General features: G+C 57.3%; 1 protein-coding gene across 3 annotated transcripts in view; it reads right to left on the reverse strand.

The window, feature by feature from the left end:
- Positions 1–24535, reverse strand: part of LOC140392130 (autophagy-related protein 16-like) — a 210785-nt gene that overhangs the window by 43906 nt on the left and 142344 nt on the right. For all 3 annotated transcript variants that reach the window (XM_072477454.1, XM_072477453.1, XM_072477455.1), the window contains one exon: positions 18120–18191. In XM_072477454.1, coding sequence (XP_072333555.1) covers positions 18120–18191 — 72 coding nt within the window. The remainder of the gene's footprint in view (positions 1–18119; positions 18192–24535) is intronic.

The raw sequence follows: 24535 nt of genomic DNA on the forward strand, positions 1-24535 counted from the left end.
CGGCTGGGATGAGTGTGTGTGGGGAGTGTAATGTGTGTGTGCGGCTGGGATGAGTGTGTGTGGGGAGTGTAATGTGTGTGTGCGGCTGGGATGAGTGTGTGTGGGGAGTGTAATGTGTGTGCGCGGCTGGGATGAGTGCGTGTGGGGAGTTTAATGTGTGTGTGCGGCTGGGATGAGTGTGTGTGGTGAGTGTAATGTGTGTGTGCGGCTGGGATGAGTGTGTGGGGAGTGTAATGAGTCTGTGCGGCTGGGATGAGTGTGTGTGGGGAGTGTAATGTGTGTGTGCGGCTGGGATGAGTGTGTGTGGGGAGTGTAATGTGTGTGTGCGGCTGGGATGAGTGTGTGTGGGGAGTGTAATGTGTGTGTGCGGCTGGGATGAGTGCGTGTGTGGGGAGTGTAATGTGTGTGTGCGGCTGGGATGAGTGTGTGTGGGGAGTGTAATGTGTGTGTGCGACTGGGATGAGTGTGTGTGGGGAGTGTAATGTGTCTGTGCGGCTGGGATGAGTGTGTGTGTGGGGAGTGTAATGTGTCTGTGCGGCTGGGATGAGTGTGTGTGGGGATTGTAATGTGTGTGCGCGGCTGGGATGAGTGTGTGTGGGGATTGTAATGTGTGTGTGCGGCTGGGATGAGTGTGTGTGGGGAGTGTAATGTGTGTGTTCGGCTGGGATGAGTGTGTGTGGGGAGTGTAATGTGTGTGTCCGGCTGGGATGAGTGTGTGTGGGAAGTGTAATGTGTATGTGCGGCTGGGATGAGTGTGTGTGGGGAGTGTAATGTGCGTGTACGGCTGGGATGAGTGTGTGTGGGGAGTGTAATGTGTGTGTGTGGCTGGGATGAGTGTGTGTGGGGAGTGTAATGTGTGTGTGCGGCTGGGATGAGTGTGTGTGGGGAGTGTAATGTGTGTGCGCGGCTGGGATGAGTGTGTGTGGGGAGTGTAATGTGTGTGTGCGGCTGGGATGAGTGTGTGTGGGGAGTGTAATGTGTGTGTGCGGCTGGGATGAGTGTGTGTGGGGAGTGTAATGTGTGTGTCCGGCTGGGATGAGTGTGTGTGGGAAGTGTAATGTGTATGTGCGGCTGGGATGAGTGTGTGTGGGGAGTGTAATGTGCGTGTGCGGCTGGGATGAGTGTGTGTGGGGAGTGTAATGTGTGTGTGTGGCTGGGATGAGTGTGTGTGGGGAGTGTAATGTGTGTGTGCGGCTGGGATGAGTGTGTGTGGGGAGTGTAATGTGTGTGCGCGGCTGGGATGAGTGTGTGTGGGGAGTGTAATGTGTCTGTGCGGCTGGGATGAGTGTGTGTGGGGAGTGTAATGTGTGTGTGCAGCTGGGATGAGTGTGTGTGGGGAGTGTAATGTGTGTGTGCGGCTGGGATGAGTGTGTGTGGGGAGTGTAATGTGTGTGCGCGGCTGGGATGAGTGTGTGTGGGGAGTGTAATGTGTGTGTGCGGCTGGGATGAGTGTGTGTGGGGAGTGTAATGTGTGTGCGCGGCTGGGATGAGTGTGTGTGGGGAGTGTAATGTGTGTGCGCGGCTGGGATGAGTGCGTGTGGGGAGTGTAATGTGTGTGTGCGGCTGGGATGAGTGTGTGTGGTGAGTGTAATGTGTGTGTGCGGCTGGGATGAGTGTGTGGGGAGTGTAATGAGTCTGTGCGGCTGGGATGAGTGTGTGTGTGGGGAATGTAATGTGTCTGTGCGGCTGGGATGAGTGTGTGTGGGGAGTGTAATGTGTGTGTGCGGCTGGGATGAGTGTGTGTGGGGAGTGTAATGTGTGTGTGCGGCTGGGATGAGTGTGTGTGGGGAGTGTAATGTGTGTGTGCGGCTGGGATGAGTGCGTGTGTGGGGAGTGTAATGTGTGTGTGCGGCTGGGATGAGTGTGTGTGGAGAGTGTAATGTGTGTGTGCGACTGGGATGAGTGTGTGTGGGGAGTGTAATGTGTCTGTGCGGCTGGGATGAGTGTGTGTGTGTGGAGTGTAATGTGTCTGTGCGGCTGGGATGAGTGTGTGTGGGGATTGTAATGTGTGTGCGCGGCTGGGATGAGTGTGTGTGGGGATTGTAATGTGTGTGTGCGGCTGGGATGAGTGTGTGTGGGGAGTGTAATGTGTGTGTGCGGCTGGGATGAGTGTGTGTGGGGAGTGTAATGTGTGTGTCCGGCAGGGATGAGTGTGTGTGGGAAGTGTAATGTGTCTGTGCGGCTGGGATGAGTGTGTGTGGGGAGTGTAATGTGTGTGTGCAGCTGGGATGAGTGTGTGTGGGGAGTGTAATGTGTGTGTGCGGCTGGGATGAGTGTGTGTGGGGAGTGTAATGTGTGTGCGCGGCTGGGATGAGTGTGTGTGGGGAGTGTAATGTGTGTGTGCGGCTGGGATGAGTGTGTGTGGGGAGTGTAATGTGTGTGTGCGGCTGGGATGAGTGTGTGTGGGGAGTGTAATGTGTGTGCGCGGCTGGGATGAGTGCGTGTGGGGAGTGTAATGTGTGTGCGCGGCTGGGATGAGTGTGTGTGGTGAGTGTAATGTGTGTGTGCGGCTGGGATGAGTGTGTGGGGAGTGTAATGAGTCTGTGCGGCTGGGATGAGTGTGTGTGGGGAGTGTAATGTGTGTGTGCGGCTGGGATGAGTGTGTGTGGGGAGTGCAATGTGTGTGTGCGGCTGGGATGAGTGTGTGTGGGGAGTGTAATGTGTCTGTGCGGCTGGGATGAGTGTGTGTGGGGAGTGTAATGTGTGTGTGCGGCTGGGGTGAGTGTGTGTGGGGAGTGTAATGTGTGTGTGCGGCTGGGATGAGTGTGTGTGGGGAGTGTAATGTGTGTGTGCGGCTGGGATGAGTGTGTGTGGGGAGTGTAATGTGTCTGTGCGGCTGGGATGAGTGTGTGTGGGGAGTGTAATGTGTGTGTGCGGCTGGGATGAGTGTGTGTGGGGAGTGTAATGTCTGTGTGCGGCTGGGATGAGTGTGATCGGGGAGTGTAATGTGTCTGTGCGGCTGGGATGAGTGCGAGTGGGGAGTGCAATGTGTCTGTGCGGCTGGGATGAGTGTGTGTGGGGAGTGTGATGTGTCTGTGCGGCTGGGATGAGTGTGTGTGGGGAGTGTAATGTGTGTGTGCGGCTGGGATGAGTGTGTGTGGGGAGTGAAATGTGTCTGTGCGGCTGGGATGAGTGTGTGGGGGGAGTGTAATGTGTGTGTGCGGCTGGGATGAGTGTGTGTGGGGTGTGTAATGTGTGTGTGCGGCTGGGATGAGTGCGTGTGCGGGGAGTGTAATGTGTCTGTGCGGCTGGGATGAGTGTGTGTGGGGAGTGTAATGTGTGTGTGCGGCTGGGATGAGTGTGTGTGGGGAGTGTAATGTGTGTGGGGCTGGGATGAGTGTGTGTGGGGAGTGTAATGTGTGTGTGCGGCTGGGATGAGTGTGTGTGGGGAGTGTACTGTGTGTGTCCGGCTGGGATGAGTGTGTGTGGGAAGTGTAATGCGTATGTGCGGCGGGGATGAGTGTGTGTGGGGAGTGTAATGTGTGTGGCTGGGCTGGGATGAGTGCGTGTGGGGAGTGTAATGTGTGTGTGCGGCTGGGATGAGTGTGTGTGGGGAGTGTAATGTGTGTGTGCGGCTGGGATGAGTGTGTGTGGGGAGTGTAATGTGTCTGTGCGGCTGGGATGAGTGTGTGTGTGGGGAATGTAATGTGTCTGTGCGGCTGGGATGAGTGTGTGTGGGGAGTGCAATGTGTGTGTGCGGCTGGGATGAGTGTGTGTGGGGAGTGTAATGTGTGTGTGCGGCTGGGATGAGTGTGTGTGGGGAGTGTAATGTGTGTGTGCGGCTGGGATGAGTGCGTGTGTGGGGAGTGTAATGTGTGTGTGCGGCTGGGATGAGTGTGTGTGGGGAGTGTGATGTGTGTGTGCGGCTGGGATGAGTGCGTGTGTGGGGAGTGTAATGTGTGTGTGCGGCTGGGATGAGTGTGTGTGGGGAGTGTAATGTGTGTGTGCGACTGGGATGAGTGTGTGTGGGGAGTGTAATGTGTCTGTGCGGCTGGGATGAGTGTGTGTGGGGATTGTAATGTGTGTGCGCGGCTGGGATGAGTGTGTGTGGGGATTGTAATGTGTGTGTGCGGCTGGGATGAGTGTGTGTGGGGAGTGTAATGTGTGTGTGCGGCTGGGATGAGTGTGTGTGGGGAGTGTAATGTGTGTGTCCGGCTGGGATGAGTGTGTGTGGGAAGTGTAATGTGTATGTGCGGCTGGGATGAGTGTGTGTGGGGAGTGTAATGTGCGTGTGCAGCTGGGATGAGTGTGTGTGGGGAGTGTAATGTGTGTGTGCAGCTGGGATGAGTGTGTGTGGGGAGTGTAATGTGTGTGTGCGGCTGGGATGAGTGTGTGAGGGGAGTGTAATGTGTGTGCGCGGCTGGGATGAGTGTGTGTGGGGAGTGTAATGTGTGTGTGCGGCTCGGATGAGTGTGTGTGGGGAGTGTAATGTGTGTGTGCGGCTGGGATGAGTGTGTGTGGGGAGTGTAATGTGTGTGCGCGGCTGGGATGAGTGCGTGTGGGGAGTTTAATGTGTGTGTGCGGCTGGGATGAGTGTGTGTGGTGAGTGTAATGTGTGTGTGCGGCTGGGATGAGTGTGTGGGGAGTGTAATGAGTCTGTGCGGCTGGGATGAGTGTGTATGGGGAGTGTAATGTGTGTGTGCGGCTGGGATGAGTGTGTGTGGGGAGTGTAATGTGTGTGTGCGGCTGGGATGAGTGTGTGTGGGGAGTGTAATGTGTGTGTGCGGCTGGGATGAGAGCGTGTGTGGGGAGTGTAATGTGTGTGTGCGGCTGGGATGAGTGTGTGTGGGGAGTGTAATGTGTGTGTGCGACTGGGATGAGTGTGTGTGGGGAGTGTAATGTGTCTGTGCGGCTGGGATGAGTGTGTGTGTGGGGAGTGTAATGTGTCTGTGCGGCTGGGATGAGTGTGTGTGGGGATTGTAATGTGTGTGCGCGGCTGGGATGAGTGTGTGTGGGGATTGTAATGTGTGTGTGCGGCTGGGATGAGTGTGTGTGGGGAGTGTAATGTGTGTGTGCGGCTGGGATGAGTGTGTGTGGGGAGTGTAATGTGTGTGTCCGGCTGGGATGAGTGTGTGTGGGAAGTGTAATGTGTATGTGCGGCTGGGATGAGTGTGTGTGGGGAGTGTAATGTGCGTGTACGGCTGGGATGAGTGTGTGTGGGGAGTGTAATGTGTGTGTGTGGCTGGGATGAGTGTGTGTGGGGAGTGTAATGTGTGTGTGCGGCTGGGATGAGTGTGTGTGGGGAGTGTAATGTGTGTGCGCGGCTGGGATGAGTGTGTGTGGGGAGTGTAATGTGTCTGCGCGGCTGGGATGAGTGTGTGTGGGGAGTGTAATGTGTGTGTGCAGCTGGGATGAGTGTGTGTGGGGAGTGTAATGTGTGTGTGCGGCTGGGATGAGTGTGTGTGGGGAGTGTAATGTGTGTGCGCGGCTGGGATGAGTGTGTGTGGGGAGTGTAATGTGTGTGCGCGGCTGGGATGAGTGTGTGTGGGGAGTGTAATGTATGTGCGCGGCTGGGATGAGTGCGTGTGGGGAGTGTAATGTGTGTGTGCGGCTGGGATGAGTGTGTGTGGTGAGTGTAATGTGTGTGTGTGGCTGGGATGAGTGTGTGGGGAGTGTAATGAGTCTGTGCGGCTGGGATGAGTGTGTGTGTGGGGAATGTAATGTGTCTGTGCGGCTGGGATGAGTGTGTGTGGGGAGTGTAATGTGTGTGTGCGGCTGGGATGAGTGTGTGTGGGGAGTGTAATGTGTGTGTGCGGCTGGGATGAGTGTGTGTGGGGAGTGTAATGTGTGTGTGCGGCTGGGATGAGTGTGTGTGGGGAGTGTAATGCGTGTGCGCGGCTGGGATGAGTGTGTGTGGGGAGTGTAATGTGTCTGTGCGGCTGGGATGAGTGTGTGTGGGGAGTGTAATGTGTGTGTGCAGCTGGGATGAGTGTGTGTGGGGAGTGTAATGTGTGTGTGCGGCTGGGATGAGTGTGTGTGGGGAGTGTAATGTGTGTGTGCGGCTGGGATGAGTGTGTGTGGGGAGTGTACTGTGTGTGTCCGGCTGGGATGAGTGTGTGTGGGAAGTGTAATGCGTATGTGCGGCGGGGATGAGTGTGTGTGGGAAGTGTAATGTGTGTGGCTGGGCTGGGATGAGTGCGTGTGGGGAGTGTAATGTGTGTGTGCGGCTGGGATGAGTGTGTGTGGGGAGTGTAATGTGTGTGTGCGGCTGGGATGAGTGTGTGTGGGGAGTGTAATGTGTCTGTGCGGCTGGGATGAGTGTGTGTGTGGGGAATGTAATGTGTCTGTGCGGCTGGGATGAGTGTGTGTGGGGAGTGCAATGTGTGTGTGCGGCTGGGATGAGTGTGTGTGGGGAGTGTAATGTGTGTGTGCGGCTGGGATGAGTGTGTGTGGGGAGTGTAATGTGTGTGTGCGGCTGGGATTAGTGCGTGTGTGGGGAGTGTAATGTGTGTGTGCGGCTGGGATGAGTGTGTGTGGGGAGTGTGATGTGTGTGTGCGGCTGGGATGAGTGCGTGTGTGGGGAGTGTAATGTGTGTGTGCGGCTGGGATGAGTGTGTGTGGGGAGTGTAATGTGTCTGTGCGGCTGGGATGAGTGTGTGTGGGGATTGTAATGTGTGTGCGCGGCTGGGATGAGTGTGTGTGGGGATTGTAATGTGTGTGTGCGGCTGGGATGAGTGTGTGTGGGGAGTGTAATGTGTGTGCGCGGCTGGGATGAGTGTGTGTGGGGAGTGTAATGTGTGTGTCCGGCTGGGATGAGTGTGTGTGGGAAGTGTAATGTGTATGTGCGGCTGGGATGAGTGTGTGTGGGGAGTGTAATGTGCGTGCGCGGCTGGGATGAGTGTGTGTGGGGAGTGTAATGTGTGTGTGCAGCTGGGATGAGTGTGTGTGGGGAGTGTAATGTGTGTGTGCGGCTGGGATGAGTGTGTGTGGGGAGTGTAATGTGTGTGCGCGGCTGGGATGAGTGTGTGTGGGGAGTGTAATGTGTGTGTGCGGCTGGGATGAGTGTGTGTGGGGAGTGTAATGTGTGTGTGCGGCTGGGATGAGTGTGTGTGGGGAGTGTAATGTGTGTGCGCGGCTGGGATGAGTGCGTGTGGGGAGTTTAATGTGTGTGTGCGGCTGGGATGAGTGTGTGTGGTGAGTGTAATGTGTGTGTGCGGCTGGGATGAGTGTGTGGGGAGTGTAATGAGTCTGTGCGGCTGGGATGAGTGTGTGTGGGGAGTGTAATGTGTGTGTGCGGCTGGGATGAGTGTGTGTGGGGAGTGTAATGTGTGTGTGCAGCTGGGATGAGTGTGTGTGGGGAGTGTAATGTGTGTGTGCGGCTGGGATGAGTGCGTGTGTGGGGAGTGTAATGTGTGTGTGCGGCTGGGATGAGTGTGTGTGGGGAGTGTAATGTGTGTGTGCGACTGGGATGAGTGTGTGTGGGGAGTGTAATGTGTCTGTGCGGCTGGGATGAGTGTGTGTGTGGGGAGTGTAATGTGTCTGTGCGGCTGGGATGAGTGTGTGTGGGGATTGTAATGTGTGCGCGCGGCTGGGATGAGTGTGTGTGGGGATTGTAATGTGTGTGTGCGGCTGGGATGAGTGTGTGTGGGGAGTGTAATGTGTGTGTGCGGCTGGGATGAGTGTGTGTGGGGAGTGTAATGTGTGTGTCCGGCTGGGATGAGTGTGTGTGGGAAGTGTAATGTGTATGTGCGGCTGGGATGAGTGTGTGTGGGGAGTGTAATGTGCGTGTACGGCTGGGATGAGTGTGTGTGGGGAGTGTAATGTGTGTGTGTGGCTGGGATGAGTGTGTGTGGGGAGTGTAATGTGTGTGTGCGGCTGGGATGAGTGTGTGTGGGGAGTGTAATGTGTGTGTGCGGCTGGGATGAGTGTGTGTGGGGAGTGTAATGCGTGTGCGCGGCTGGGATGAGTGTGTGTGGGGAGTGTAATGTGTCTGTGCGGCTGGGATGAGTGTGTGTGGGGAGTGTAATGTGTGTGTGCGGCTGGGATGAGTGTGTGTGGGGAGTGTAATGTGTGTGCGCGGCTGGGATGAGTGTGTGTGGGGAGTGTAATGTGTGTGCGCGGCTGGGATGAGTGTGTGTGGGGAGTGTAATGTGTGTGCGCGGCTGGGATGAGTGCGTGTGGGGAGTGTAATGTGTGTGTGCGGCTGGGATGAGTGTGTGTGGTGAGTGTAATGTGTGTGTGCGGCTGGGATGAGTGTGTGGGGAGTGTAATGAGTCTGTGCGGCTGGGATGAGTGTGTGTGTGGGGAATGTAATGTGTCTGTGCGGCTGGGATGAGTGTGTGTGGGGAGTGTAATCTGTGTGTGCGGCTGGGATGAGTGTGTGTGGGGAGTGTAATGTGTGTGCGGCTGGGATGAGTGTGTGTGGGGAGTGTAATGTGTGTGTGCGGCTGGGATGAGTGTGTGTGGGGAGTGTAATGTGTGTGCGCGGCTGGGATGAGTGTGTGTGGGGAGTGTAATGTGTCTGTGCGGCTGGGATGAGTGTGTGTGGGGAGTGTAATGTGTGTGTGCAGCTGGGATGAGTGTGTGTGGGGAGTGTAATGTGTGTGTGCGGCTGGGATGAGTGTGTGTGGGGAGTGTAATGTGTGTGCGCGGCTGGGATGAGTGTGTGTGGGGAGTGTAATGTGTGTGTGCGGCTGGGATGAGTGTGTGTGGGGAGTGTAATGTGTGTGTGCGGCTGGGATGAGTGTGTGTGGGGAGTGTAATGTGTGTGCGCGGCTGGGATGAGTGCGTGTGGGGAGTGTAATGTGTGTGTGCGGCTGGGATGAGTGTGTGTGGTGAGTGTAATGTGTGTGTGCGGCTGGGATGAGTGTGTGGGGAGTGTAATGAGTCTGTGCGGCTGGGATGAGTGTGTGTGTGGGGAATGTAATGTGTCTGTGCGGCTGGGATGAGTGTGTGTGGGGAGTGTAATGTGTGTGTGCGGCTGGGATGAGTGTGTGTGGGGAGTGTAATGTGTGTGTGCGGCTGGGATGAGTGTGTGTGGGGAGTGTAAAGTGTGTGTGCGGCTGGGATGAGTGTGTGTGGGGAGTGTAATGTGCGTGTGCGGCTGGGATGAGTGTGTGTGGGGTGTGTAATGTGTGTGTGCGGCTGGGATGAGTGTGTGTGGGGAGTGTAATGTGCGTGTGCGGCTGGGATGAGTGTGTGTGGGGAGTGTAATGTGCGTGTGCGGCTGGGATGAGTGTGTGTGGGGAGTGTAATGCGTGTGTGTGGCTGGGATGAGTGTGTGTGGGGAGTGCAATGTGTGTGGGCGGCTGGGATGAGTGTGTGTGGGGAGTGTAATGTGTCTGTCCGGCTGGGATGAGTGTGTGTGGGGAGTGTAATGTGTGTGTGCGGCTGGGATGAGTGTGTGTGGGGAGTGTAATGTGTCTGTGCGGCTGGGATGAGTGTGTGTGGGGAGTGTAATGCGTGTGTGCGGCTGGGATGAGTGCGTGTGGGGAGTGTAATGTGTGTGTGCGGCTGGGATGAGTGTGTGTGGGGAGTGTAATGTGTGTGTGCGGCTGGGATGAGTGTGTGTGGGGAGTGTAATGTGTGTGTGCGGCTGGGATGAGTGTGTGTGGGGAGTGTAATGTGTCTGTGGGGCTGGGATGAGTGTGTGTGGGGAGTGTAATGTGTGTGTGCGGCTGGGATGAGAGTGTGTGGGGAGTGTAATGTGTGTCTGCGGCTGGGATGAGTGTGTGTGGGGAGTGTAATGTGTCTGTGCGGCTGGGATGAGTGTGTGCGGGGAGTGTAATGTGTGTGTGCGGCTGGGATGAGTGTGTTTTGGTAGTGTAGTGTAATGTCTGTGTGCGGCTGGGATGAGTGTGAGCGGGGAGTGTAATGTGTCTGTGCGGCTGGGATGAGTGCGAGTGGGGAGTGCAATGTGTGTGTGCGGCTGGGATGAGTGTGTGTCGGGAGTGTGATGTGTCTGTGCGGCTGGGATGAGTGTGTGTGGGGAGTGTGATGTGTCTGTGCGGCTGGGATGAGTGTGTGTGCGGGGAGTGTAATGTGTGTCTGCGGCTGGGATGAGTGTGTGTGGGGAGTGTAATGTGTGTGTGCGGCTGGGATGAGTGTGGGTGGGGAGTGTAATGTGTCTGTGCGGCTGGGATGAGTGTGTGTGGGGAGTGTAATGTGTCTGTGCGGCTGGGATGAGTTTGTGTGGGGAGTGTAATGTGTGTGTGCGGCTGGGATGAGTGTGTGTGGGGAGTGTAATGTCTGTGTGCGGCTGGGATGAGTGTGAGCGGGGAGTGTAATGTGTCTGTGCGGCTGGGATGAGTGCGAGTGGGGAGTGCAATGTGTGTGTGCGGCTGGGATGAGTGTGTGTCGGGAGTGTGATGTGTCTGTGCGGCTGGGATGAGTGTGTGTGGGGAGTGTGATGTGTCTGTGCGGCTGGGATGAGTGTGTGTGCGGGGAGTGTAATGTGTGTCTGCGGCTGGGATGAGTGTGTGTGGGGAGTGTAATGTGTGTGTGCGGCTGGGATGAGTGTGGGTGGGGAGTGTAATGTGTCTGTGCGGCTGGGATGAGTGTGAGCGGGGAGTGTAATGTGTCTGTGCGGCTGGGATGAGTGTGTGTGGGGAGTGTAATGTGTGTGTGCGGCTGGGATGAGTGTGTGTGGGGAGTGTAATGTGTGTGTGCGGCTGGGATGAGTGTGGGTGGGGAGTGTAATGTGTGTGTGCGGCTGGAATGAGTGTGAGCGGGGAGTGTAATGTGTGTGTGCGGCTGGGATGAGTGTGAGCGGGGAGTGTAATGTGTCTGTGCGGCTGGGATGAGTGTGTGTGGGGAGTGTAATGTGTGTGTCCGGCTGGGATGAGTGTGTGCGGGAAGTGTAATGCGTATGTGCGGCTGGGATGAGTGTGTGTGGGGAGTGTAATGTGCCTGTGCGGCTGGGATGAGTGTGTGTGGTGAGTGTAATGCGTGTGTGCGGCTGGGATGAGTGTGTGTGGGGAGTGTAATGTGTCTGTGCGGCTGGGATGAGTGTGTGTGGGGAGTGTAATGTGTGTTTGCGGCTGGGATGAGTGTGCGCGGGGAGTATAATGTGTGTGTGCGGCTGGGATGAGTGTGTGTGGGGAGTGTAATGTGTGTGTGCGGCTGGGATGAGTGTGTGTGGGGAGTGTAATGTGTGTGTGCGGCTGGGATGAGTGTGTGTGGGGAGTGTAATGTGTCTGTGGGGCTGGGATGAGTGTGGGTGGGGAGTGTAATGTGTGTGTGCGGCTGGGATGAGTGTGTGTGGGGAGTGTAATGTGTGTGTGCGGCTGGGATGAGTGTGTGTGGGGAGTGTAATGTGTCTGTGCGGCTGGGATGAGTGTGTGTGGGGAGTGTAATGTGTGTGTGCGGCTGGGATGAGTTTGTGTGGGGAGTGTAATGTGTGTGTGCGGCTGGGATGAGTGTGTGTGGGGCGTGTAATGTGTGTGTGCGGCTGGGATGAGTGCGTGTGGGGGGAGTGTAATGTGTGTGTGCGGCTGGGATGAGTGTGTGTGGGGAGTGTAATGTGTGTGTGCGGCTGGGATGAGTGTGTGTGGGGAGTGTAATGTGTCTGTGCGGCTGGGATGAGTGTGTGTGGGGAGTGTAATGTGTGTGTGCGGCTGGGATGAGTTTGTGTGGGGAGTGTAATGTGTGTGTGCGGCTGGGATGAGTGTGTGTGGGGCGTGTAATGTGTGTGTGCGGCTGGGATGAGTGCGTGTGGGGGGAGTGTAATGTGTGTGTGCGGCTGGGATGAGTGTGTGTGGGGAGTGTAATGTGTGTGTGCGGCTGGGATGAGTGTGTGTGGGGAGTGTAATGTGTCTGTGCGGCTGGGATGAGTGTGTGTGGGGAGTGTAATGTGTGTGTGCGGCTGGGATGAGTGTGTGGGGGGAGTGTGATGTGTCTGTGCGGCTGCAGCTTGTCAGCCTCCCGAGTGTCAATCCAGGGCCCGGCGAATCCAGCACCGTTTCTCATTGGAATCGATTGTGTTCCACGCGGTCCCGGTGCTAGCCCCTCCACAGTCGCTGAGTCGATCCAGGTTCGCCGCCTGTTTTGCTGTCGTGAAAGCCCATGAATCCTGACTCGGGGTCAACACTTAGGGCGAGATCTTCCCAGGTTCTGGAGGTTGGGAAGATCGAGAACAGTGCGAGTGCCGGGAAACACGCGGCTGTTCAACGCGACTCGCTTTGAATAAGGGGCCTAAATGGAGAAAGCTCAGTCAAGGCCGCACACAGCCCCATTTTGTACCATGCGGAGCTCCGCTCGCCGGAACTCCCCGTTGCAGCGAGAGATTGAGACGCCATTTTTAAACGACCTCCCGATCTCTTGAGGCCCGCAAACAAATTCCCCCCAGCTCCCCCCAGCTTGAATGCAACGTGGGAGAGACCCTCGGCACCCCCACCTCTCCCAACACCCACACGGGGCAATTGCGCGCATGCAAGAAATGTCAGCTTGACAGTGCCATCTGGGAACTTTGGCAATGCCGGCTCAAGCTGCCGATGCGGCCCGGAGAGTTGCCGGGACTGTGGCCGCGCATGCGCACAGCGGCAGCTTGAGCGGGGTGCTCTACACTGCCTTCCAGCTGGCCCGCAGCAAAGCGGGAAATCGGTGGCCGTCTTGCGCCAGTTTTCCCACCGCTCCCACGCCGCCGTGGGGGACATAGTCTCCAAATCGGAGAATCCCAGCCCACTGTCTCTGGCCAACTCTGGCCAACTCGCAGCCAGCCAATCCAACCAGCTTTCTCCAAAGCTGCTTCTTCAGATTCACGCAGCACCAACGGGTCTGTTTTCTCCTCTCCAAAAAAACAAATCCTGGGACACACTGTCCTGACCACAGGCTGCCCCAGCTTAAAGGCAGATTCCAATTCTGGTCCACAGACCAAAAATAATCTGCCCCAGAAGTCCAAGAGCCTGTGCAATATATAGCACTGTCCCTTTGGTTTAGCACAGTGGGCTAAACAGAACAAGGCCAGCAGCGCAGGTTCAAATCCCGTACCGGCCTCCCCGAACAGGAGCCGGAATGTGGCGACTAGGGGATTTTAACAGTAACTTCATTGAAGCCTACTTGTGACAAGAAGCAATTATTATTATTATCTCCCTCTTATGGCTAGGCTTAACATAACATTAACTCTTTACATACTGCACATTTGTCACACTGGGGAATCATAGACATATAACAGTACAGCACAGTACAGGCCCTTCGGCCCACAATGTTGTGCCGACCACTTATCCTAAACTAACATCAACCTAACCTACACCCCTTCAATTTACTGCTGTCCATGTACCTGTCCAAGAGTCGCTTAAATGTCCCTAATAACTCTGACTCCACCACCTCTGCTGGCAGTGCATTCCACACACCCACCACTCTCTGTGTAAAGAACCGACCTCTGACATCTCCCCTATACCTTCCTCCAATCACCTTAAAATGATGGGCAAAAGTCTCTGGCTATCCACTCTATCCATGCCCCTCATCACCTTGTACACCTCTATTAAGTCACCTCTCTTTCTACTTCGCTCCAGTGAGAAAAGCCCTAGCTCCCTCAACCTTTCTTCATAAGACATGCCCCCCAGTCCAGTCTGCATCCTGGTAAATCTCCTCTGCACCCTCTCCAAAGCATCCACATCCTTCCCATAATGAGGCGACCAGAACTGGACACAATATTCCAAGTGTGGTCTAACCAAGGTTTTAGAAAGCTGCGGAAAAACCTCGCGGCTCTTAAACTCAATCCCCCTGTTAATGAAAGTCAACATACCAAACGCCTTCTTAACAACCCTATCAACCTGGGTGGCAACTTTGAGGGATCTATGTACGTGGACCCCAAGATCCCTCTGTTCCTCCACACTTCCAAGAATCCTGCCTTTAACCCTGTATTCAGCATTCAAATTCGACCTTCCAAAACTAATCACTTCACATTTATCTAGGTTGAACTCCATCTGCCACTTCTCAGCCCAGCTCTGCCTCCTGTCAATGTCCTGTTGTAACCTGCAACAGCCCTCAACACTATCTACAACTCCACCACCCTTTGTGTCATCGGCAAACTTACTAACCCACCCTTCCTCTTCCTCATCCAAGTCATTTATAAAAACCACAAAGAGCAGAGGTCCCAGAACAGATCCCTGCGGGACACCACTGGTCACCGACCTCCAGGCGGTATACTTTCCATCCACTACCACTTGCTGTCTTCTTTCGGCCAGCCAACTCTATATCCAGACAGCCAAATTTCCCTGTATCCCATGCCCCCTATCTTTCTGAATGAGCCTACCATGGGGAACCTTATCAAATGCCTTACTGAAATCCATATACACCACATCCACTGCCCGACCTTCATCAGTGTGTCTCGTCACATCCTCAAAGAATTCAATGAGGCTTGTGAGGCATGACCTGCCTCTCACAAAGCCATGCTGACTACCTTTAATCAAACTATGTTTTTCTAAATAATCATAAATCCTGGGCGGGATTCTCCACTCCCACGCCGAAGTGGCCGCGCAGTTGTGAACGCCGTCGAGGTTCACGACGGCGCGGAACGGCCCCAGTCCCGACCGATTCAGGCCCTGACAATGGGCCAGGATCGGGGCCGCGTCATCTGCACGCGCCAGGCCTTGTCGCCCGCGTAAAAGCGGTGCCACATAGATGAAGCGGCCGGTGCCGCATAACGAGCATCACCCGCGCATGCGTGGTTGCCGTCCTCTCTAAGTCCGCCCCGCAAGAAGATGGGGGACGGATCTTGCGGGGCCGCGGAAGGATGGCTTCCAGGTAAAGCCCGGTGCAGGATCCCCCCTCGCCCCCCCACAGGCCGCCCCCCCCAGCGTTCACGCACCGCCCACGACTGCAGCGACCAGGTGTAGACGGCGCCGGGGGGAACCCGCCATTTTGGCCTGGCCGCTCGGCCCATCCGGGCCTCAGAATAGCGGGGGTGCCGGAGAATCGCCATTTTGGGTGTCTCTGGCGATTCTCCGGCCTGCGGCCCGCGAAACCCGACCGGGCCGTTCACGCCGCTTGGGAGAATCGCGGGAGGGCGTCGGACCGCGTCCCCGGAAATTTTGCCGGCCCAGGCGATTCTCCCAACCGGCGTGGGAGTGGAGAATCGCGCCCCCTATCTCTCAGAATCCTTTCAAGTATTTTGCTCACCCAGACATAAGACTGACTGGTCTGTAATTCCCAGGGATTTCCCTATTCCCTTTCTTGAACAGGGGAACAACATTCGCCTCCCTCCAATCATCCGGTACTACTCCAGTGGAGAGCGAGGATGGAAAGATCCTCTTATTTCTCACGTAAGTTTAGAACGCTTTGGGGTTTTCCCTAATCCTTCCTGCCAGGGCTTTTTCATGCCCCATTCTAGCTCTCCTCAGTCCATTTTTGAGTTCTTTCCTGGCTACCTTGTAACCGTCTAGAGCCATGCCAGATCCTTGCTTCCTCAAGCTTACAGTTGAATCATTCCTAACTGACCTATATCGCCTCGCTAGTTCTTGCAGAGAATTCCCCAGAGTGTCCCAGGTTCCTCAGAGTGTCCCTGAATTCCTCAGAGTGTCCCTGAATTCCTCAGAGTGTCGCAGGTTCCTCAGAATATCCCAGGTTCCTCAGAGTGTTCCGGGCTCCCCAGAGTTTTCCCAAATTCCTCAGAGTGATCCTGCATTCTTCACAGTGTCGCGGGTTCCTCAGAGGGTCCCGGGCTCTTCAGAGTGTTCCTGAATTCCTCAGAGTATCCCGGCTTCTTCTCTCCAATTCCTGACGGCTTCAGTCTCTCATTGAAATGTCTTTGTCGTCCTTGCAATTCAATCATCCTGAAAACCACACTCAGCTTCCCAGCTCTGCTAACAGCAAAACTGTTACAGTTCAGTCTCATTGTGCAGATGATGATACATTTCCACGCCATTGTACCTTGTGGCTAAGAATGCTGTGGGTGATTGAATCCCCCAACACTCTGACTCGAGGAGCGGAAGAATAGGAGATCCAGTTGAGTGGAATCAGTAGTTGTCAAAAGAGAGTTGGAGAAATGTAGGGGGCAAAATCTCCGAGCCCCGCGCCGGAGAATCGGAGCAACTACGCCACGATGCCCCGACGCGCGATTCTCCGAGGTGCGGAGAATCGCCGCCATTTGCGCCGGCGCGTTTGCCGCAGCGCCGGCCGCGGGCCGCTGGAATCGGCCGTGCCGCCGATTCTCCGGCCCGGATGGGCTGCTCCAACACGACAGAGTTCCGCCGGCGCTGTTCACCCCTGGTCACTGCCGGCGGGAACTCTGCGGCATCGCTCGGGGGGCGGCCTGTGGGGGGGGGGGGGGGAGGGGCACCTTCACCGGGGGGGCCAGAATAGGTCGTGCCGGGCCTTGTTCGCGCCGCTGTGTAACACGATGGCGCAAACACTTGGCCTCCATATCGGAGAATCGCCCCCCGAATATAAATAGCGAAAGAAACTGTTTCATGTTAAAAAGTTGGATAGGAAGCTTGGGAGCAGGTATAGTGTAAGAAGTTAATGATGGAACATGTGAATGCAGGACATAGATGATGATGCACAGTAGATGCTAGGCGGTCGAGAGTGAGAGAGAGAGAGATAGAGAGGGGGGTCGGAATCATGCCAAGGAATTAAATGTCAACTGTGTAAGCTGTTTAGAAATGATGCCAATGAAACAGTTTTCAGCAGATACCAGAGTATGTCGACTGCCTTTCTAAGGACTAAGACCCAAACCGAGAATGTGCTGGCAGATCAGGGCACGCTCCAAAGTCGACATTCCCAGCACACATTCCGGGAACGTGACTCATGCCTTCGGAGGTAAAATAGCTCCGAAGGAGAGCAGGTGACTTTGCCCATAGCCCGGGGCCAATTTATATCTCTTAGGCAACCTAAACAGATTATCTTCTTTCATGGGATGTGTGGGTCGCCGGCTGGGCCCGCATTTATTTGCCCAACATAATGGGCAATGTGGAATGCAATTTGGGGAGCACGGTAGCCTTGTGGATAGCACAATTGCTTCACAGCTCCAGGGTCCCAGGTTCGATTCCGGCTTGGGTCACCGTCTGTGCGGAGTCTGCACATCCTCCCCGTGTGTGCGTGGGTTTCCTCCGGGTGCTCCGGTTTCCTCCCACAGTCCAAAGATGTGCAGGTTAGTTGGATTGGTCATGATAAATTGCCCTTAGTGTCCAAAATTGCTCTTAGTGTTGGGTGGGGTTATTGGGTTGTGGGGATAGGGTGGAGGTGTTGAACTTGGGTGGGGTGCTCTTTCCAAGAGCCAGTGCAGACTCGATGGGCCGAATGGCCTCCTTCAGCACTGTAAATTCTGTAAATTCTATGAACCCCAATTGGCCTTGAGGAACCATTTAAGAGTCAACCACATTGCTGTGGGTCTGGAGTCACATGTAGGCCAGACCGGGTAAGGACGGCAGATTTCCTTCCCTGAAGGACATTAGTGAACCAGATGGGTTTTTACGACAATCGACAATGGTTTCATAGCCATCCTTAGATGTGTAATTCCTAAGGGCAGCACGGTAGCATAGTGGTTAGCACATTTGCTTCACAGCGCCAGGGTCCCGGGTTTGATTCCCGGCTTGGATCTCTGTCTGTGCGGAGTCTGCACGTTCTGCCCGTGTCTGCGTGGGTTTCCTCCGGGTGCTCCGGTTTCCTCCCACAGTCCAAAGATGTGCAGGTTAGGTGGATTGGCCATGATAAATTGCCCTCAAGTGTCCAAAAAGATTGGATTAGGTGGGGTTACGGGGATGAGGGTGGAGGTGTAGGAATAGGGTGGAGGTGTGGGCTTGGGTAGGGTGCTGTTCCCAAGGGGCTGGTGAAGATTCGATGGGACGAATGGCCTCCTTCTGCCCTGTAAATTCTAGGATTCTAGGATTCCAGATTTTTCACGAAATTCAAATTTAACCATCTACCTTGGTGGGATTCAAACCCAGGTCCCCAGATTATTACCGTGGGTGTCGGAATTATTCGTCCAGTCACTCGCTACTACCTCCCCAATCTCGTCATTATCACATTGCTGTTTGTGGGAGCTTGCTCTGCACAAATTGGCTGCTGTGTTTCTGACGTTACGACAGTGACTCCGCTTCAAAAGAAACTGGGAAGCCCATCCCGATTTTCGGAAGATGGGAAAGGCGGTGCATCAATGCAAACACTCCACTGTTAATTGCTGGGGGAATAGATAAACCAACAATGTGCCAGGTTTTCAAACACTTTCGGATCAGACTCACCTTCAGCTCGCAGTTTTTCAGGCTCCACACTCGGGCAGTGTTGTCGTACGATCCTGCGAGGAGTTGCTGACCCTACAGGACAGAAAGAGGAGAAATGAAAAACTGATATTCATTGCGGATCTGATTTAAAAAGATATCACTGATGTGTCAGAAATGCTGTGGTGATAAGAGCAGGTCAGAGGCTGGACATCCTGCGGCGAGTAACTCACCTCCCCAAAACCTGTCCGTCATCTACAAGGCACAAGTCAGGAGTCGGGTGGAACACTCTCCACTTGCCTGGATGAGCGCAGCTCCAACAACACTCAAGAAGCTCCACAACACCCAGGACAAAACAGCCCCTTCCACAAACATTCACTCCCTCCACCACCGACGCACAGTGGCAGCCGTGTGTACCGTCTACAAGATGCACTGCAGCAACTCACCAAGGCTCCTTAGACAGCACCTTCCAAACCCAAGATCTCTACCATCTAGAAGGACAAGAGCAGCAGATACCTGGGAACCCCACCACCTGGAGGACCCCCTCCAAGTCACTCACCACCCTGACTTGGAAATATATCGGCCGTTCCTTCGCTGTCGCTGGGGCAACATCCTGGAACTCCCTCCCTAACAGCACTGTGGGTGTACCTACACCACATGGACTGCAGCGGGTTCAAGAAGGCAGCTCACCGCCACCTTCCTGAGGGCTCAGAATCACAGAATGGTGACAGAGTAGTGAGAGGCTACTCAGGCCATTTTCCCTGGCTCTGCAGAGGAGCAAATCACCTCGTGCTACATCGGCAATGAACTGGAAACTTCCCAACGACGGGCCCATTCCAAGAATCGATGCCAAAAATATTGAAACTCTTGGTAATAGAGGCAGATTGGTTAAACTGGACAAGGAAACAAAATTGGCCCCTTCCATTTGGCAAGCTGGTTTCTAAATGGGAGGCCCACAGACATTCTCCCTGCACTCCTATACGTGGCAGAGAGGTAACATAAGATCATAACAAGCAGGAGCAGAAGGAGGCCATTTGGCCCCTCAAGCCTGGTCTGTCATTCAATAAGATTACGGCCCCATTGTCACTTTCCTGTCTGTCCCCCATAACCCTTGACACCCTTGTTAATCAAAGATCTGTCTACCTCAGCCTTAAATACAGTCAATGCCCCACACCCTAGGGCAGGGAAGTCCACAGATTAACAGCCCTCTGAGAGAAGTCATTCCTCCTCACCTTTGTCTTAAATTGGAGACGCCTTGGGCGTCATTCTCCGACCCCCCGCCGGGTCGGAGAATGGTCGTTGGCCGCCGTGAATCCCGCCCCCGCCGAAGTCTCCAAAGGGAGAAAAGTCGGCGGGGCGTTAATGGCGCCGCTGCCGCGGAGGATGTCACGGGTCTGCGCAAGGCAGCCGATTTTCGGCCTGCCGATATTCTCCCTTCCGGATGGGCCGAAGTCCCGTCGACGTGATGACCGTTCACGTCGACGTGAATCAAACCTCCTTTTCATCGGCGTGACCCGGTGCTCCAGGCTCACGCCAACCAGCGAGGAGGTGAGTGACGGCCTGGGGGGTTGGCTCTGGGCAGGAAATGGCGTGGCCGCAGACTGATTGCGTGAGGAGAGGTGTGTCTCGGCTTGTGTGTGTGTGTGTGCGGCGGGGGGGGGGGGGGTGGTTAGAGTAGGCTGGGCTCCGGGGGAGTGCCGGGAGGGGGTCCGTGCCGGGGTGGAGGTTGGGGAGGGGGTCCGTGCCGGGGTGGAGGTTGGGGAGGGGGTCCGTGCCAGGGTGGAGGTTGGGGGGGGGGGGGTTCCGTGCCGGGGTGGAGGTTGGGGGTTGGGGGGGGGTCCGTGCCGGGGTGGAGGTTGGGGAGGGGGTCCGTGCCGGGGTGGAGGTTGGGGGGGGGGGGTTCCGTGCCGGGGTGGAGGTTGGGGGTTGGGGGGGGGGTCCGTGCCGGGGTGGAGGTTGGGGAGGGGGTCCGTGCCGGGGTGGAGGTTGGGGGGGGGGGGGTTCCGTGCCGGGGTGGAGGTTGGGGGTTGGGGGGGGGTCCGTGCTGGGGTGGAGGTTGGGGGTTGGGGTCCGTGCCGGGGTGGAGGTTGGGGGTTGGGGGGGGGTCCGTGCCGGGGTGGAGGTTGGGGGGGGGGGGGGTCCGTGCCGGGGTGGAGGTTGGGGGTTGGGGTCCGTGCCAGGGTGGGTGATGGGAGGGCAAATGAGTTGGTCCACCTGGCCAGGTGCCAGCCTCCAACAGTTGGACCCATGCGGTTCATGCCACCTGGCTGGGGGGAGGAGGGGATATGGGCAATGATGACATGTCGTCGTTCCCCTCCCCCCCCACCAGGCCGTCATGTTTTCAGACCATCCAGCGATGTTGGCCGCCGTGGTGGCAGCCGCTCATGTCTATGTTGCCCTGGATGAGGAGGAGGAGGAGGAGGAGCGTGCCAGAGAGGCGGCGCATGCTGCCGCAGAGGGGCAGGCGGCAGCCGCCCAGGCTGGAGGGACACCTGACCGACAGGACGAGGAGGGGGAGGAGGACGTCGCGGCCCCACGGCAACGGAGGCACCCGAGGGCGCCCCGTGTGTACCGGCCCCGGCAGTCATACCAGGACCTCACGGACCGGGAATGCAGGAGGAGACTCCGGATGAGCCGGGAAACCGTGGCACACATATGCCACCTGCTGGCACACCTGTCACCGCGTGGCACTGGCGGGGGACACCCTCTCCCCGTGTCCGTCAAGGTTACGGTGGCCCTGAACTTTTATGCAACGGGGTCATTCCAGGCACCGAGTGGGGACCTGTCCGGCATATCGCAGACATCGGTGCATCGGTGCATCCGGGCAGTGACAGATGCCCTTTATGCCATGGCGCACCGCTACATCTGCTTCCCCGTGGACCGGGCCAGCCAAGATGCCCGGGCCGTGGGCTTCTCTGCCGTTGCCGGGTTCCCCATGGTCCAGGGCGCGATCGATGGGATGCACGTCGCCGTGCGGCCACCTGCAGAGAACAGGGCCGTGTTCACTAATAGGAAGGGGACTTATTCAATGAACGTACAGGTGGTCTGCGACCACCGCATGATGATCCTGCACGTTTGCGCCCGTCACCCAGGCAGTGTACACGACTCATTCGTGTTGTCGCGGTCATCCATCCCCGGCATGTACGAGGGACGCCATCCCCGGCTGAGGGGCTGGTTGCTGGGCGACAGGGGCTACCCATTGCGATCGTGGCTGATGACGCCTATACGGAGGCCACGCAATGAGGCGGAGAACCGCTACAATGATGCCCATGTAGCGACAAGGGGAGTGATCGAGAGGTGCTTTGGCGTGCTGAAGATGCGTTTCAGGTGCCTGGACCTCTCTGGGGGCGCCCTCCAGTATCGGTCAGATAGGGTCGGCCGCATCATTGTGGTGTGCTGCGTCCTGCACAACATAGCCCAGCAGAGGGGCGATGTGCCGCAGGCAGAGGAGGGCGGAGTGGAGGAGCAGCAGGAAGAGGCCCAGTCCTCCCCAGATGAGGGGGATGGGGGCAATGGTCAGGGCAGACGGGGTAGACACAGGCGGGTGGCTGTCCACCGTTACCAGCTGGCCCAGCAGGCACGGGACAGACTGATAGACGCCCGCTTCACTGACTAGATGGGCGTGGGAATCGGGTAGTATGGCCACAGACCGCACACCATGACAACCACCGACCACCCACACCCCCCACCCATCCACCCACCCAGCACCCTCACCCCCCTCCCCAACCCCACACACCCCACCCGCATGCACACCACCCCCCCACCCCCAATTGCCGATCCACCGGCGGCACAACGGGCCGGGCTCACCCAGTTGCGGGTGGACGCGTGTCTATCGCAGGCCATGGAGAATGATGACAACCCGCCTCCGATGAGCTCCTGGCTCTACATCGTTGGACTATGTCTGACCCATGGCCACAGTACCACCATCCACCCGGACCATCCCTGCATGCGGCTGTGACACTGCAGCGCACGGTCCCGTCCTCTGCCCGGGGGATGTTGATGGCGGCCCAGGGGGAAGGGGGCAGACTCACCTGGGGCTGAGGTAAGACCACCCCTCACACACACACTTGCGCTCAACGTACATGACACCCCCGCACACTTTGGACAGAGCACAAAGGCAGCTTCGGTAGGTGTAACATTGACTTTAATAACCAAAGGAGTTCATGCACGTGCCCTAGCCCCTAAAACTCATCTGTGCCCTGCACCCGTGCCAACTTACTCAGTGTCTAATTGTTTGGCCTTACGGGCCCTTTGACTACGTCTACGTGGTTCCCCAGACGGTACAGCAGAACTGGAGGTGGACTCCTGTGATTCCTGCCCTCTGACACTGGATCCCTTTGGCGGCCGTTTCCTGGGGCGTCCTGGCCTAGATGGGCCAGGCTGCGGCCCGGGCGACTGGGATGGCGAGCTGCCAGCCTGTCCTGCCCGTTGCCCACCCGATGCACCTGGGACGGAAGGGGGGGGAGTCCGAGGTGTCGCGGTGTACCGGGACCTCCCCTACAGAGGGAGCCGGGATGGACCACACCACCTCCTCCTCCCTCGGGGTGCCCGATGGCCCCCAGGCCTCTACATGGGTGGGGGATGCGAACGGACTGGCCATCCGACGCGCCCCCGACATCTGGCGCTGCCAGTCCTGGAGGCCCGTGCTGGTATCGACAGGGGTCTGCAGGTTTGCAGCCATGGAGCCCAGGGGGTTGTCGAACCCTGTCTGCGACAGTGCGACGCCAGCTCGCACATGGCCACTGGCGCCGATGCCCTCAGCGATGGCCTGCTGAGACTGGGCCATGGCCTGCAGAGACTGGGCCATGGCCTGCAGAGACTGGGCTATGGCCTGCTGAGACTGGGCTATGGCCTGCTGAGACTGGGCCATGGCCTGCTGAGACTGGGCTATGGCGTTGAGCGCCTCTGCCATCTGGCGCTGGCACTGGCTCATGGCCTCCTGTGAGAGGGCAGCCATTTCCTGGGCCACAGACGCCGCCTGCACGGAAGGCCCCAGGCCTCGCAAACCGTTCCCCATGCCTGACACCGTCGCACCCATTGCCTCCACCGCGGACGCCACCCGTGCGGTGTCGGCCTGGGTGGCACGCATGACCGGGACCACTCCCAGCTCCTGGACGCGGGTGGACTCCTCCACCTGCGACCGCAGCCGCCGCAAGCCACCCGTCACCCTCTTCGCTCGTCTCCGTGTCGGTGGTTGCATCGGATCTATGTGTGGGTGTGGTAACTGCAGGAACCCGGGATCCATCTGGGCGGCAGATGTTCGCTTGGCCTGGGCTGCCCTCCGACCGCCCGGTCCCTCTGCTGCTCCTACCTCCACCTGCTGTACCGGGACGGCTGTGTTGTGCGCACCAGTGAGTGTACCAGACGCCTCATCACTAAAGTGCCCAACCGTGGTGAGTGTTTCTGCGATGGTGGAGGGTGTTGGTGACAGCAGTGGCGTTGTGTCGTGCTCTTCGTCCCACTCTGAGTCCATGGCACTTTGGGGTGGGGGTTCGTCTCCACCCATCCACTCTGAGTCACTGTCCGGTATTTCGTCTTCCCGGGTAGGGGTGTCCTGGGTAGTGCTGTCCCGGGTAGTGCTGTCCCGGGTAGTGCTGTCCCGGGTAGTGCTGTCCCGGGTAGTGCTGTCCCGGGTAGTGCTGTCCCGGGTAGTGCTGTCCCGGGCAGTGCTGTCCCGGGTAATGGTGTCCCGGGTAGGGGTGTCCTGGGTAGTGGTGTCCCGGGTAGGGGTGTCCTGGCTCGGATGTGACGGGGGCCTGTGGCTGCCCCCCTCATCGCTGGGTGGTCGCTCCCGCACGTGACGGGGATGTCGTCTCCCTGTTGCTCCAGGTCTCTCCGTCTCCCGTGGTCTCCGAGGGGCATCCTGCGGGTGTCGCATGCTGGAGGGTGCGGGTCTCTCCGTCTCCTGTGGTCTCCGAGGTGCATCCTGCGGGCGTCGCATGCTGGAGGGTGCGGGTCTCTCCGTCTCCTGTGGTCTCCGAGGGGCATCCTGCGGGCGTCGCATGCTGGAGGGTGCGGGTCTCTCCGTCTCCTGTGGTCTCCGAGGGGCATCCTGCGGGCGTCGCATGCTGGAGGGTGCGGGTCTCTCCGTCTCCTGTGGTCTCCGAGGGGCATCCTGCGGGCGTCGCATGCTGGAGGGTGCGGGTCTCTCCGTCTCCTGTGGTCTCCGAGGGGCATCCTGCGGGCGGTGTGCATCTGCGGGGATGGGTGCCTGGACGTTTGGTCCTGCGATACACAATGAAGCATGCATGGTTAGACATCAGGCAGTGATCAGGTGATACGGGGGAGGGGGATATAGGGGAGGGGGGATATGGGGACGGGCTGTTGGTGGCTCACTTGCTCGTGGGGCCCCGACCTCTGCATCAGCAACCTCCCGGTCCTCAGGTCCGCCAGCCAGTTCCAGGGCCCTTTCCTCGTGTACGGTCAGTGGCCTCTCATCA

The sequence above is a fragment of the Scyliorhinus torazame genome, chromosome 15 (assembly GCF_047496885.1).
Source record: "Scyliorhinus torazame isolate Kashiwa2021f chromosome 15, sScyTor2.1, whole genome shotgun sequence".
Classification (NCBI taxonomy): Eukaryota; Metazoa; Chordata; class Chondrichthyes; order Carcharhiniformes; family Scyliorhinidae; genus Scyliorhinus; species Scyliorhinus torazame.